This window comes from Salmo salar, chromosome 28, assembly GCF_965601325.2.
Source record: "Salmo salar chromosome 28, fSalSal1, whole genome shotgun sequence".
In the NCBI taxonomy this organism is placed as follows: domain Eukaryota; kingdom Metazoa; phylum Chordata; class Actinopteri; order Salmoniformes; family Salmonidae; genus Salmo; species Salmo salar.
The window spans coordinates 30,190,162-30,206,130 of NC_138318.1; the positions used below are offsets into that span (position 1 = coordinate 30,190,162).

The following is a 15,969-nucleotide window of genomic DNA, read 5'->3' on the forward strand; positions in this document are numbered from 1 at the left end:
ATTATGGTCAGATTTGCCAAATGGAGGGCGAGGGAGAGCTTTGAATGTGTCTGTGTGTGGTGTAAAGGTGGTCTAGTTTTTTTTTTTCTTCCTCTGGCTGCACATGTGACATGCTGGTAGAAATGAGGTTAAACGGACTTATGTTTGCCTGTATTAAAGTCCCCGGCCACTAGGAGTGCCGCTTCTGGATGAGAATTTTCTTGTTTGCTTACGACCTTATCTAGCTCGTTGAGTGCGGTCTTAGTGCCAGCATCGGTTTGTGGTGTTAAATAGACGGCTACGAATATAAAGTCAGCAACAACAAAAAACATCCCTTTTTCAGGACTCGGTCTTTCAAAGATAATTCGTAAAATCCAAATAACTTCACAGATCTTCATTGTGAAGGGTTTAAACACTGTTTCCCATGCTTGTTCAATGAACCATAAACAATAAATGAACATGCACCTGTGGAACGGTCATTAAGACCTAACAGCTTAACCTGTTGGGGCTAGGGGGCAGTATTTTCACGGCTGGATAAAAAAAACTTACCCGATTTAATCTGGTTACTAATCCTACCCAGTAACTAGAATATGCATATACTTATTATATATGGATAGAAAACACCCTAAAGTTTCTAAAACTGTTTGAATGGTGTCTGTGAGTATAACAGAACTCATTTGGCAGGCAAAACCCTGAGACATTTTCTGACAGGAAGTGGATACCTGATGTGTTGAATGACCTTTAAGCCTATGCCATTGAAACACACAGGGGTTGATTAATGTTTTGGCACTTCCTATTGCTTCCACTAGATGTCACCAGCCTTTACAAAGTGTTTTGAGTCTTTTACTGTGAGATCTGACCGAACAAGAGCCATGGAACGGTGATGGCCGATTAGACTCTGGCGCGCGAGTTCATGTTGGGTACCCTCGTTCCAATACGTTATAAAAGAGAATGCATTCGTCCACCTCGAATATTATTCATGTTCTGGTTAAAAAAGGCACTAATGATTTATGCTATACAACGTTTGACATGTTTGAACGAACGTAAATATATTTTTTCCCCTCGTTCATGACGAGAAGTCCGGCTGGCTTAGATCATGTGTTAACAACACGGAGCTTTTTGGATATAAATGAGCTTTTTTGAACAAAACTACATTCGTTATGGACCTGGGATTCCTGGAAGTGACATCTGATGAAGAGAATCAAAGGTAATGGATATTTACATAGTATTTTCGATCTCTCCAACATGGCCGTTTGTCTGTATAGCAAAGCATATTTTTCTGGGCGCAGTGCTCAGATTATTGCAAAGTGTGATTTCCCAGTAAGGTTATTTTTAAATCTGGCAAGTTGATTGCGTTCAAGAGATGTAAATCTATAATTCTTTAAATGACAATATAATATTTTACCAATGTTTTCTAATTTTAATTATTTAATTTGTGGTGCTGACTTGACTGCCGGTTATTGGAGGGAAACGATTTCCTGAACATCAACGCCATAGTAAAACGCTGTTTTTGGATATAATATGAACTTGATAGAACTAAAAATGCATGCATTGTCTAACATAATGTCCTAGGAGTGTCATCTGATGGAGATTGTAAAAGGTTAGTGCATCATTTTAGCTGGTTTTATGGTTTTGGTGACGCCTGTCTTTGAATTGACAAAACATTACACACAGCTATTGTCAATGTACTCTCCTAACATAATCTAACTTTATGCTTTCGCCGTAAAACCTTTTTGAAATCGGACAACGTGGTTAGATTAAGGAGATGTTTATCTTTCAAAGGGTGTAAGATAGTTGTATGTTTGAAAAATTTGAATTTTGACATTTATTTGGTTTCAAATTTGCCGCTCTTGAAATGCACCTGCTGTTGATAGGGTGCACCACGGGTGGCACGCTAGCGTCCCACATAGCCCCAAGAAGTTAAAGACGGTAGGCAATTAAGGTCACAGTTATGAACACTTAGGACACTAAAAAGGCCTTTCTACTGACTCTGAAAAACACCAAAAGAAAGATGCCCAGGGTCCCTGCTCATCTGCGTAAGCGTGCTTAGGCATGCTGCAAGGAGGCATGAGGACTGCAGATGTGGCCAGGGCAATAGATTGCAATGTCCATACTGTGAGACGCCTAAAACAGTGCTACAGAGATGGGCAGGACGGACAGCTGATCGTCCTCGCAGTGGCAGACCATGTGTAACAACACCTGCACAGGATCGGTATATCCGAACATCCCACCTGCGGGACAGGTACAGGATGGAAATAACAACTGCCCGAGTTACACCAGGAACGCACAATCCCTCCATCAGTGCTCAGACTGTCTGCAATAGGCTGGGAGAGGCTGGACTGAGGGCTTGTAGACCTGTTGAAAGGCAGGTCCTCACCAGACATCACCGGCAACAACGTCTCCTATAGGCACAAACCCACCGTTGCTGGACCAGACAAGACTGGCAAAAGTGATCTTCACTGACGAGTCGCGGTTTTGTCTCATCAGGGTTGATGGTCAGATTCGCGTTTATGGTCAAAGGAATGAGCGTTAAACCGAGGCCTGTACTCTGGAGCGGGATCGATTTGGAGGTGGAGGGTCCGTCATAGTCTGGGGCGGTGTGTCATAGCATCATCGGACTGAGTTTGTTGTCATTGCAGGCAATCTCAACGCTGTGCATTACAGGGAAGACATCCTCCTCCCTCATGTGGTACTCTTCCTGCAGGCTCATCCTGACATGACCCTCCAGCATGACAATGCCACCAGCCATACTGCTCGTTATGTGCGTGATTTCCTGCAAGACAGGAATGTCAGTGTTCTGCCATGACCAGCGAAGAGCCCGGATCTCAATCCCAATGAGCACGTCTGGGACCTGTTGGATCGGAGGGTGAGGGCCATTTCCCCCCCCCCACAAATGTCCGGGAACTTGCAGGTGCCTTGGTGGAAGAGTGAAGTAACATCTCACAGCAAGAACTGGCACATTTGGTTCAGTCCATGAGGAGGAGATGCACTGCATTGCTTAATGCAGTTGGTGGCCACACCAGATACTGACTGTTACTTTTGACCCCCCCCCCCCCCCCCCCTTTGTTCAGGGACACATTATTCAATTTCTGTTAGTCACATGTCTGTGGAACTTGTTTAGTTTATGTCTCAGTTGTTGAATCTTGTTATGTTCATACAAATATTTACACATGTTAAGTTTGCTGAAAATAAACGCAGTTGACAGTGAGAGGACGTTTCCTTTTTTGCTGAGTTTATATAAGAACTCTTGGTAGATAGTGTGGTCTACAGCTTATCATGAGGTACTCTACCCTCAGGCAAGCAATACCTCGAGACTTCTTTAATATTAGACATTGCGCACCAGCTGTTATTGACAAATAGACCCACAACCACGTCCCTCGTCTTACCAGATGTCCTGCCGATGCACGGAAAACCCAGACAGACCGAGAGTAAGTAGCCGTGCATGAGCCTTGGATTGTGCGAGGTGGAACAACTCATCGGAGCAGGAGCCTATCTCCCGTTTCTGTAGCCCAAGGCAGCTTGATGTACAAGTACACCCCCTGGACAGGACGCTTGTCTATAGCAGGCCTTACCCCTAATCTACCTCCTTAATGCTGAGTGCCAAGCAGATGCACATCAGGTCACATTTTTTACAGGTCTTTGGTGTGACTCGGCCAGGGATCGAACTCCCAACTTTCCAATCTCAGGGCGGACATAAACCACAAGGCTACTGAGTTGGAAGCCCATGAGAAGACCTTACCTTTACTATCTGGTTCTAAAGGCTGTTGGGGCAGGAGAACACAGGTGAGCACCTTTTCCCCAGACTCTGGGTCTATGTCATTCTGGAAGGTGAGCAGAGGCTGCGACTGGTTTTCTGACAGCCACAGGGCCTTGAGTCGCAGCGCGGTCAGAGATATGGGTAGGTGGAGCAGTCTGGAGAGAGATGACATGATATAGACAGGCTTCAGAGAATATTGCAAAATGTTTTGTGAACCTGATTGATTTGTGGACAGCTAAGAACGAGTCTATTGGTGTCAAATATTATGATTTACTGTGAGCACCAGTCACATCTAAAAAGCTTTACTGGGTCTGGTGTATATTCAAATGTAAATATTGTACATGATATGTGTATATGATTAAAAAGGTTAATAAAGTGGCATTGAATTTGAATGTAGCCTACCTATTTCCAGAGACATCAAATACATGCAGCTCTGAGGCCTGAGAAATCTCAGAGGGAATCCTTGTAAGCCTGTTCTCTCGTACACAGAAGACATTCAGGCCACTGCAACCTCCAATCTTGATTTGGTTAGGAAAGACATACAAACAAGACGTGAAAAAACTGTCTTTAGTGTTTTAAGTCAGTCATTGTCAAACACCCACACAATTGCATATTTGTTCCGTGTTCTGAGGCACACAGACATCTTGAGCAGGGAGGAAGAGGGAAAAAGCTTTGGTTAGAACAATTTACGTAAAATAAAAAAATCTAAAGTTCCATTTTTACTTTACCATTTCAAAACCACAGAAAAATATGGTGTGTGTATACCTTCATTGTTCAAAATATCAATTTAGTGTAATGGGCATAGAAAGGTAAACCATTCAGAGCATTTGGGAGCTTTGCCACAGAAATGGGCATTTTCAAATGGGCATATTCAAAGTCCTGTGTAGCTCAGTTGGAAAAACATGGCACTTGCAATGCCAGGAGTGTGGGTTCGATTTCCACGGGGGACTAGTATAAAAAAAATATGAAAGTTGCTAAATTATTCAAATGTATTGAACGGCTAAGGTGTTTGGAAGAGCAGGAGCTAAAATTTGCTGCAATTACTAGTGTGTTAAAGTAGGGACCTGATGGGCCAGCTAAAGCGCTGTAGTCAGACTAATCTACTAACTAAAATCAGTCAGTGGCCAGACAGACTTGAACAGGAACCAAATACAGTCTCATCATGTTAAAAGGATCTGGCTAAGCTGAAGCCCTCACTGGAGTAAATAAGAGTTCAAGACGTGCCTAGAAGACAAGTCCAAATACCAGCAGGAATCTTGGTTAGTAGACTACAAAGTAGGCTACTCAATCTAGCCATTACCTCAGAAGTAGGCTATACAAAAGGACTACATGCATGGGCCGACACTCAAACATCAATACCAGATACATTGTTTGTCTATGGAGATCTTCCTAAGTAAATACTATTCAACACTAAATGAAAATGAAATAGTGTGAAATGCCTTGTTAAAATATTTGCATTAAAATGGAAATAAGAAAATATCAGGCTTTGATACTTTGAGCCAATTATCAATGAGTGATAAATATTTATTTAAAATCAACCACATACCTAACACCACTGTATTGTGGTAAACAAATGCTCGTCTAGTATCAGGACTACTGTTAACATTAGAAAGGTCATGCAGCATTCACGGTTTGAGACAATAAAACAATGACACTATCAATTTATTATCTGGGCCAAGTGCTGTGGACTCACACACTGAACTGTTTGCGTCACTGAGACACAGGGGCATTGTATAATCACTAAAGGGCCTTTCAGATAAAGATTTAACCAGAGGGAGCTTGCTTTCTCTCCAACAGACAAGAGGCTAGAATAAACATACAGCACTCGGAGAATAAACCGTAGCTGAACACACCAGAGAACTGCAGAAGATAATAGAAAATAAATGGATGGGGGGGGAGGGGGGCTGCATGTTTTGTCTGTGAAAAACAGTGTGCTTGCTGTCTGCTCTTGAATCTCCTGGAAACAAAAGATAGCATGCCACCAGCCTGAGAGCTAAAATCATGCAGCTGCTACTGTACAGACAGTCACATGCCGAGAATGATGAGTGGCACAGCCATGTCTTAGGTGAAGACAGTCACAGTGGGAGATAGCCTTTATGACAGAGTTCTCAGGTCGATTTGATAATCGACATTGGTCTGCATAGTACCACAGTGGCATTCTGTACGCTTCTACTGAATGAGAGTCAGTTCACAGAAACTGGATTTCCTGGTTAGCAGGTATGAGGATTAGCATTTCACAATCCCCACTAAAATCAGAAGGGGTCAAGTCTAGTGCAGATAAGTTCTGCATGCAAATCACAGTGATTACTGGTGGATGCACTAACCAGATTACACTTACTCATGACTGAGGCTTCTATGATTTTACATCATTGATCCGAGCAGCAAGGTAAATCATGGAGGCAAAATGAGATGCGATCAAGGTTTACGTTAGCCTTTTTCTGAGCATGTTCAGACTGAGCATGCGCAGGCATTTTGCTTAGGGTAAAATGGTTAGCTTAGCATTACATGCAAATAGACAGTTCCCTCACACATACAGTACCGAAGCATTAAAAAAAACGGATAAAAGTCTATTTCTTGTGTCTAAATTGAAGTCAAACTGGTGGGTGTGGGGGGATTATTTCTACAGCAGGAAACAAGTTCTGCCAGTTGGAGAAAGTGACAGTTTGAAATAATTCAAAAAAGTACCTCACAGCAGCAAGGGGACAAATTGCTTTTTGATCCAGTCTATACAGTGCACTCCTTCATATAATACAAGAATTGTGTTGTAAATCAATGTACTGTGGAGCGACTTCACTGCTGCATCACAAAATGTGATAAATATGGTAAAAATCACAAAGGAAGATGGAGTCAAACTTTCTGAGCCATTAAACAAGCCCTTATTTTAATCACAGAAAGAAACTCAAAGGAAGAGGCATCATGTTCTCATAACATAAAGCATTTACAAGATAAAGCAAAGATAACATCTAAGCCCATAATATAGTAGACTATGAACTGTGGTGCCCTTTGAAGCAACAGGTCTCAACAAGTCTCACTATGCTTATTTGCTTCAAACTACTACATGTTGGAAAGACCATAGCATACCTCTTTTGGTAATGATGCTAGTCGGTTTCTGTCACAGTTGAAGTTGGAGAGTCTCTTTAGTTTTCCAATACTTCTTGGCACACTCTAAAGACAGAAACAACCAGTAAGAAATAATTACATTTTGCACATACAGTAATGGGTATAACAGTGACACTTGACTGGCATGTGGCCCAGCATGGGGATTACTTACACAGTCCTCCTGTCAGGATGAAATAAACAAATCTAATTGTTAGTGCCAAAGTGAGGATAAGTCCCTGGCGCACACTTAGATGTGTTTAGCCTCTTAGGAAGTGAAGAATGAAGGTCAAAGGTTACAAGATAATAGGAGATGCATCCCTTCAGAAGGAAAATGAAAGTGTCATGCTGTACTGTAAGTCACAAGGTCTTTCCAAGGACAGAAGAGCACAGCCATCAGAGGTGGGTAATCACTACTGTAGAAATCAACAGTAGCTAAAGAGGACAATGTTTTGACCTTGTTAGCACATAAATTAAACTGCTTGTCGTTGGATGAAACAGTTGTCTTTTGATTTCGATTACATAAAAGAAAAGTAAATTGGGTCCAAGTTATCAAACCTGCCCTCACAACAGTATGTATATATGAGGAACTACAGTGCTATGAAAAACACACCTGTAACTGATTCTCTGTGAGCATCAGTTCAGTGAGACTCTCACAGTTGCCAATGCTCTCTGGCAGCTGGGCAAGACGATTCTGGTCTGCTTTCAATATAGACAGTCGCCTTAGTTTTCCTGCAAAACAAAAAGCATTACTTACTGTGATTCAGACATATACATGAGGGTAGTCAGGATAGCATGGGAATCATTCTCATTCATAAAACAAGTTCATTGGAACCAACACCTATGGCTAACAAAACAATATATCACAGTCTAATAAAACATAACATTTTGTGATTCCATTCAACACGACAACGAAGGTCAATGTTTGTATCTCAGTCTTCTTATTGGGAAAAAAATTACAAATATTTTATTTTAAAATCAAATAATTAAATCCATTTAGCATTATCACATTTTCCATTCATCCATTATATTGTACCCTGGGGTCACATCACCAGTGTTAAGTCAGTTATGTTACCAAATGTGGACTCTTTATCATGTGGTTAACCTAAACCTTTTTGATATAACTATGCAATATATTTTAATCTGTTCAGATTAATTTCCTGTTTATGCTCAGTTTACATTGAAGTTGATCCCAGTTTTGACCCAATCAGTATCAGCATGGATCACCATTCACAAATGCAAAGCAGCACATACGTCTCGAAGACACTATGGTGGTGTAGAGTGCAACAGCATCCTGACCTATGCCCTCTGGCAGAGCATCGAGGAGGTTCTGAGACACCAGCAGGTCAGTAAGGGAGACCAGGCCGCCGATCTCTTCTGGAAGGTGCTCCAGCTTGTTCTCTGATACGTCTAGACACAGGAGGCTTTTCATGCTGCCTATCTCCTACGGGTTGAACACACTTCAATTATAAAATGCATATCCCAGTCTGTGTTAGCCCTTAACAATAATGGTGCATCTCGTGACTGCATTATATCAACACAAGTCGCAATATTAATTTAGTCTAAGCACATCCAATGTTTTAAAATGGGTGGGAGCCTTTTACTTTTTGGGGAATCAAACCATATTCTACAAGTTCAACTGTAATATTAAAGACAAAAATGAAAAAAAAGAGAATTATTAGTGCAAACATGCTAAAAATATCTTACTGCAGGTATTTCAGCCAACTGGTTTCCGTCCAGCCACAAGTTCTTCAAGCTGACAAGACAGCCTATTGTTTCAGGCTGCGTGGGAGGAAGGATTTTGGAGGCAGAGGAGAGAGAAGAGATGGCGAAAGCGTGAGGAAATAATTATACACAGGTGACTGAGGCAAATGTAAACAAGACTGTGGAAGAATTTCAACCATGTGTAAACTGTCATTCCCTAGCCTGATCTGGTTTCAGTTCATCTCTCAGGAAGTGTCTCTCCGTATCAGAGTTACTTTTGCATAAACATTAAACCTGATATTGTTGTAAGACTATAAACTACAAAACTAAACGGCCCTGTCACACTACCCCTTCAGAATGACAAGACGGAGGTATCTTTATCAGTACTCCCAATTATCTTCCACATAAGAAAAGTGTTGAGTGAGATTTGAGTGCTGCCCATTCTATACACGTTTAGCTTGGCACATTGTTTACTTCAGTGTGAATGTTCTCCCCACAAAATAAACATCCTTACTGAGATCAAGGTTACGTGCAAACAAGTCAGATAAACTTACCAAATTGTAAATTTCATTGTTCCCCAGGTCAAGTTCTTCAAGTCTGTGAAGTAGCGATAGTGACCTGTGGAATGCACCAGAGGGGTAGGAAATATCCTAAAACCTCACATACTCTGTAGGCCTAGGCTTTGCAAACTCACCACACACACAGATGGATCTACTTCTCATTCTCGGTCCGTTTCACTGTGGTTTCATTTTAACAATGTGCGAGTGAAAATGTATTGGCCACATACCAAGCAGTGAGACGGTTAGATAGTCAGCGAGAGACTGTTGTGCCAGCATAAGTTGAAAGGGTTCTCCCCAAAGAATGTAAGCGAGGCGTTGCCCCACTATGTAAAAACATAAAAATATCTCACTTTATTTCTCATTAGAGAAGGCTAATTGTTTCTCTAGATAGCAGGAAATGGAAGTTACAGGTGTTAAAAAAAACTAAAATCTGTAAATCCAAAGGGGGGCACTGCCGGCCGTACTCAACAACACCACCTTGTTACACAATCCCGGGGAGAACCCAGGTAGAACATTGGCTGAAGACAGACAACTCGTCAAAGAGCACACTGCGCTCTACATCACCTTTAAAGTCTAAATATAATCTTATATATAAATGTCTGTCATGTGAAACACATAAGGCTTCATCTGTGGTCTACCTACATTCTAATTGGCTACATGCTTGTAATGTAGTCATACAGACCCAACTTCATGACATCCCTTTTCAGGGGAATGGGTGCCACTCTCAGAGCGTTTGTGGAACACAGATGTCTGGGGGGGGGTTGGCAGCAGGGCAAAATAAGAATTTCAGTCTCTGACGGACTAAAAGTAGGCCTAGTCGTCTTGTGCCTTCAATTAATATTTGCCCTGAAACAAAGTATATACAGTGCATTCTGAAAGTATTCAGACCCCTTCAATTTTTCCACATTTTGTTACGTTACAGCCTTATTCTAAAATGGATTCAATTACTTTTCTCCCTCATTAATCTACACACACAACACCCCATAATGACTACCCCATAATCACAAAGCGAAAACAGGTTTTTGAATTTTCAGCAAATCTATGAAAACAAAAATAGAAATACCTCATTTACATAACTATTCAGACACCTTGCTATGAGACTCAAAAATGAGCTCAGGTGCATCCTGTTTCCATTGATCATCCTTGAGGTGTTTCTACAACTTGATTGGAGTCCACTTGTGGTAAATTCAATTGATTGGATATGATTTGGAAAGGCATACACCTGTCTATATAAGGTCCCACAGTTGACAGTGCATGTCAGAGCAAAAACCAAGCCATGAGGTCAAAAGAACTGTCTGTAGAGCTCCGAGACACAATTGTGTCGAGGCACAGATCTGGGGAAGAGTACCAAAAACATTCTGCAGCATTGAAGATCCCCAAGAACACAGTGGCCTCCATCATTCTTAAATTGAAGAAGTTTGGAACCACCAAGACTCTTCCTACAGCTGGCCGCCTGGCCAAACTGAGCAATCGGAGGATAAGGGCCTTGGTCAGGGAGGTGACCAAGAGAGAACCTTCCAGAAGGTCAGCCATCTCTGCAGCCCTCCACCAATCAGGCCTTTATGGTTGTGGCCAAACAGAAGCCATTCCACAGTAAAAGACACATGACAGCCCACTTGGAGTTTGCCAAAAAGCACCTAAAGGACTCTGACCATGAGAAACAAGACTCTCTGGTCTGATGAAAGCATGATTGAACTCTATGGCCTGAATGCCAAGTGTCACATCTGGAGGAAACATGGCACCATCTCTATGGTGAATCATGGTGGTGGCAGCATCATGCTGTGGGGATATTTTTCAGCAGCAGGTACTGGGAGACTAGTCAGGATCGAGGGGAAGATGAACAGAGCAAAGTACAGAAAGATCCTTGATGAAAACCTGCTTCAGAGCGCTCAGGACCTCAGACTAGGGCGAAGGTTCACCTTCCAACAGGACAATGACCCTAAGCACACAGCCAAGAAAATGCAGGAGTGGCTTCGGGACAAGTCTCTGAATGTCCTTGAGTGGCCCAGCCAGAGCCCGGACATGAACCCGATCGAACATCTCTGGAGAGACCTGAAAATAGCTGTGCAGCGATGCTCCCCATCCAACCTGACAGCGCTTGAGAGGATCTGCAGAGAAGAATGGGAAAAACTCCCCAAATACAGGTGTGCTAAGCTTGTAGCATCATACCCAAGAAGACTCAAGGCTGTAATCGCTGCCAAAGGTGCACCAACAAAGTACTGAGTAAAGGCTCTGAATACTATGATATTTCCTATTTTTATTCCTATTTTTGCTAACATTTCTAAAAAACCTGTTTTTGCCATGTCATTATGGTGTCGAGTGTAGATTGAGGGAAAAAAAGTAACAATTTAAACCATTTTACAATAAGGCTGTAATGTAACAAAATGTCCAAAATGTGAAGGGGTCTGAATACTTTCTGAATGCACTGCGTCTAGGGAAGTACTTACTCTGGTAAATACGTCAGCAGGTTCTCTCTGAGTTCCAGTGACACCAAGTTGGAGAGGCTGTGGAGAGAGACAAAAGAGAAGTGGCTATTTGTTATTGTACCCAGATTATCACGAACAGAAAATCCTAGAGAGAAAAAAAGCTATTATATTTGTCCTTTTTATGAAGATTACTTGAAGCCATCTCGGACAGTCTATGAATTCCAAGAATTAAGGCTTTTCGGAACACGAATACCAACTAAAATAATGGCTGAGGTAATATCTTTGATCCCCAATGAAAGAGAACCATGGAGCTCAGGTAAAAAAAAAAAAAAAAAAAGTATGCACAATCTGTAACTGGATATTTCTTGCCATATTTGCTTCCATCTGATAGTGACCTATAAGAAAGGTATTCAAATAATTACAGCACTTTTGATTCCAGCTGACAGTGGGTGGTAAAGTTATGCAACTCACTCCTGCAAGTCTCTGGAGATATGGCTTGGACATCATTAGTGGTGAACTGCAGGCCTAACTGCATCAGTTAAATGAAGCACAGAGGAATCTCTAAATATTGTGGACTGGAACATTAAAGCCAGAATTCAATCGTGGCTTATTGCGAAACAAATGGCACAAAAAGTAATCAATCTATATAAAGTGTGGCCTTAACTTGATTGACAACGCTACGATTGAAGTCTTAGCATTTGTTATGACTTCCGGAATCAAAGTACAGATTTAAAAAATAAAATGTTAAAAAAAGTGTACTTTAGGTCCATGTCAGGACTGTCCATTTAGACCTAGTTAAAGAATTGAACATGAATAGACCATGATACAGTATGGCACTCTAAAACATGTTTTATCTTGTTGATTAACTGGCGTGTCCATGTACAGTCTCTACATAATGGTGTGTGTTTAGAGGTAATGTTTTCAGTGTTGTTTCAAATGAAAGTAATAACAACCAAGATAATCGAATTACCATTAGGTTATGATAAAGTCAGTGGTTAATTTGAGCTGGGTCCTGCCGGAACGTTCTAATAAAAGCACATTCTAATAAAAGCGATCAGAGTTAATTTGAGTCGCATCCTCTCTAATTCTCTCGTCTCACAAAAAAATTAATTTGATAGCGTAGATTTTCAGCACTCACCTGATATTCTAAGAATTTATTCAGGTTGGGCCTGCCCAGTTTCATGGTTTGCGCAACATTGTAGCCTAGAGATCAACCCGTGGCTGTACCTGCGGTGAGAGAGAAGCGTGCCTATATCTCTCACAGAACTAGAATAAGATTCACTCTCTATGATCTCTCTCCACTCTGCTAGACATGAGCCTGCAACTCATCTCAACAGCGTTGCACTTCATTTATTTCCTCATAACCGCGGGAAAGGGGCTGCTTCAGCACCCATGGACAATTTAAATATATTTGCGAAAGTTATAGAATTACTGCTGTCTGTTCAGAAAGAATTGAAATCATTCAGAATACTACACCAGGAGGCATATTCATTTTGCCACAGACGATCGATAGCTTTTTTCCCTTCTTTTTTTAATTGCCTAGCTATGGATTGTGTGGAGCCCAATCAAAAGACATAGCCTACAGTCTGGAACACGCAGTAAATCTGTCAGTGAACAGCATGCAGCCAAAACAGGCATTACGCAATATTTCTAATACAATAGCGGAAAAACACAGGTTGGAAAGCAAATGGCTCCCGCTGAAAAGAGAAGACTCGTCTGTCTGCTGTAGGCTACCAACACTTTATTAACTTCCAAATAGGCCTATTAAGCGAACAGCATTGTTTTACAAAGTAAAACAAGACGAGATAGGCTTTTGGCACGAGCGCATCGCCTAGGCTATTGATGGATTCAAGACTAGGTCATTTTTATTGAGCTCAGATTCTCAGTGTCAAAAGAGCCGGTCATTTCGATCATTTGTGCGGTATTTAAAAATATTCTACTAAAGACTCCAGTCATGTAAAATGACCTGGAATTGCATGAAATGCATTTATAAAAGGCCAAATTCTTCTCCGGACCTTAGGCTACAAAGACGTTTCCCCATGTGTGCAACTAATGCAAGCACCTCTACTGTACTGCTCTATTCCACTACGCAAATGTGATATGCATGCAATGCATTATTATAAATGTGATTTTCTTTTCATGCGTTCCAGTACCTCAGAGCCCCCCCAGGTCAACCCCCTCTCACGCTCACTTTTTGTTAAATGGTGCATTTCATTCAGTGACAGTATAATGAAATAAAATCCTAAAGTCGTTTTTTGAGGGAGGGAGGGAGGGAGGGAGGCAGCAAATCGTTTAACAAGTAATACAATTTGAACGGTCTACTGGCTCGGGAGCTTTTAATAGAGACAGGACAGTTGACAGTCTGTTCTTTGGTCTCGGGAATAACATTAATAATGAGAGTAGAGCAAATAAATGTGAGCCATGATGTCTCAAACGGCGGGATAAACAGAGTAGAATTCTATACGCAATCTCTCCTGAATGACAGGCTAACCCTCTGCGGTGACTAACCCGACTGGGTCTTTCTAGATTACCCGTCACAACGTGAGGTTACTGGGCCAGATTAAAAGGACAGAGAGAAATCTCTTCTAGCTCTGATGCTTGCTGTTTTAGCCCTAGTATTTCAGATTACCCAGAGAGCCAACCAAACCACTCACAACATGCTGCAAGAGGCGCAATTTAACACTCACTAGGCCATACATTAAGTTTTGCGACAGAGCCAGCCAGCTGACAAGGTGTCAGTGCCATTCACCCCTATGACGGGGAGCTGCATGCGGTGTTGAGCCACACTAACTTGTTTTTCAACCGTGTTCTAGCTCTCAGTCATTAACTCCCCTAGTTGTAAGGGCAGATACTGACAGGCCCTGACTCATTGAGTTATGCAAGTCTGATAGATGCAGGATCTTAATTTGACCCCCACTGTCGCAGCATAATAATCCTGTAGCAACAGGATTTGAATGTTAATCAATAATATTGCTTGATCAGTGGTTAGGCTATTATCTGGTCAAAATTAAACAACATGACAAGTGCAACACTTAATATAACCGTGTGGTAGTGCAGGTTTTCACTGAATTCATCTGCCTTTCCTGCGATGCAGGTAAATTCTCAGCAACAAAAGAGTGTTCAAATTAAGATTAACATCTGTGTGGTACACATGCCTTTGGCGGAGGTAGAAGCCTATGCCATCGGGAGGGAGATGAAATAGCTCTGAAAACTGGTCTGTTATCCCTGAGCCCTCTAAACCACTCTGTATGGGAGTCGGATCCAGTGGAAAGCCAATAGAGAAATCTCTGTCAAATCTACTGGGAAAGTAAGAGCATAGCTCAATGGCTCAAATGCAACAACACTGATATGGTATATCAATGCTGGATGATTTCCAGCGCGGGTTATCCAAATGTAGCTACTACAGTGGCGTCTAGGTGAGAGGTTAGCCGGCCACATCGATAATCGTAATTTCGGAAACATGGCACTAAAATCTTGTGTAATTGTATCAGATGCTCGTTTACGTTCTGGGGGGCAGATGTGTTGAAAAGACATTAGAACGAGGAGAGGAAGCAGAGCGGTAGCTTCACCCCCCTCTCTCTGAAGTTACAGTCAATGGGACAAATATCCCCTTTGGAAATTAGAAAGATGCGAACACCTTTGAAATTGTGATTTGTTTAAATGATCAGTGATGAAAAATCTGAACAAAGGTTCTCAGTTGTGACATCCTACAATCTGTTGACAGACAGTAAGACACCATTTATGTTGCGTGAGCCTGTCCGAGAGATTAACAGCGGTGTAAAAAAGGGTTTTTTCTATAATTCCATAAAGCCTACACCTTTTGTGTACAACCTCATGTGGTGATATCATTTCAGTCCTCCACAGCTAGATGAGTGAGTGAGTGAATGGATGAACAATCAATATCTTGGCTAATGCTCTCCATTTATTCACGAGTAGGTCCGTCTTAACATTAACTGTCATGGAGCTCTTACTAGGTCACCATGGTAACTCAGATGAACACAGATTTAATAGGACTTAATCGAGCTGAGCGCAATGAGTGTAACATTACTTAAAGTCTATAATCTAGACCTACTAATCACGGAGCAAGAAAACCAAGACTGAATCATTCTGCAAAATACCATCTGTGTATTAATCATGTAAAGCTATGCTATAAACAGTAATCCCTAATCTACACCAATATGTCAAATCAAAACAGAGCTTTGTTTCCTTTTACACTAGTTGCTCCGTGCTATATTAAGCCTTTATCTTAAGGGAGAGAGGGCTGGCATTATTCTGCAAGTGAAACATCAAGGAACATGGCACGCTGGAGAAAATTACACAGGAAATTAACAGGGCCGCTGGGGATAGAGAAGGACAGGAAAGAAGCAGAATCTGCTGATACCTTTATAGGGCTAGTTTTATCTGCCATAAATCCAATAACACCATTCTTGTCCCTTTGTGAAATTAT

At 41.6% G+C, this 15,969-nt stretch overlaps 1 protein-coding gene across 1 annotated transcript in view; it reads right to left on the bottom strand.

Moving 5' to 3' along the window:
• The window catches only part of lrrc1 (leucine rich repeat containing 1), a 49,365-nt gene that overhangs the window by 17,465 nt on the left and 15,931 nt on the right, over positions 1–15,969 (bottom strand). The window contains exons 5-12 of the mRNA XM_014180167.3: positions 11,544–11,600; positions 9,091–9,154; positions 8,540–8,614; positions 8,132–8,276; positions 7,446–7,564; positions 6,818–6,901; positions 4,139–4,254; positions 3,719–3,891 (exon numbers count right to left, since the gene is read on the bottom strand). Of these exons, the coding sequence (XP_014035642.1) occupies positions 3,719–3,891; positions 4,139–4,254; positions 6,818–6,901; positions 7,446–7,564; positions 8,132–8,276; positions 8,540–8,614; positions 9,091–9,154; positions 11,544–11,600 (833 nt within the window). The remainder of the gene's footprint in view (positions 1–3,718; positions 3,892–4,138; positions 4,255–6,817; positions 6,902–7,445; positions 7,565–8,131; positions 8,277–8,539; positions 8,615–9,090; positions 9,155–11,543; positions 11,601–15,969) is intronic.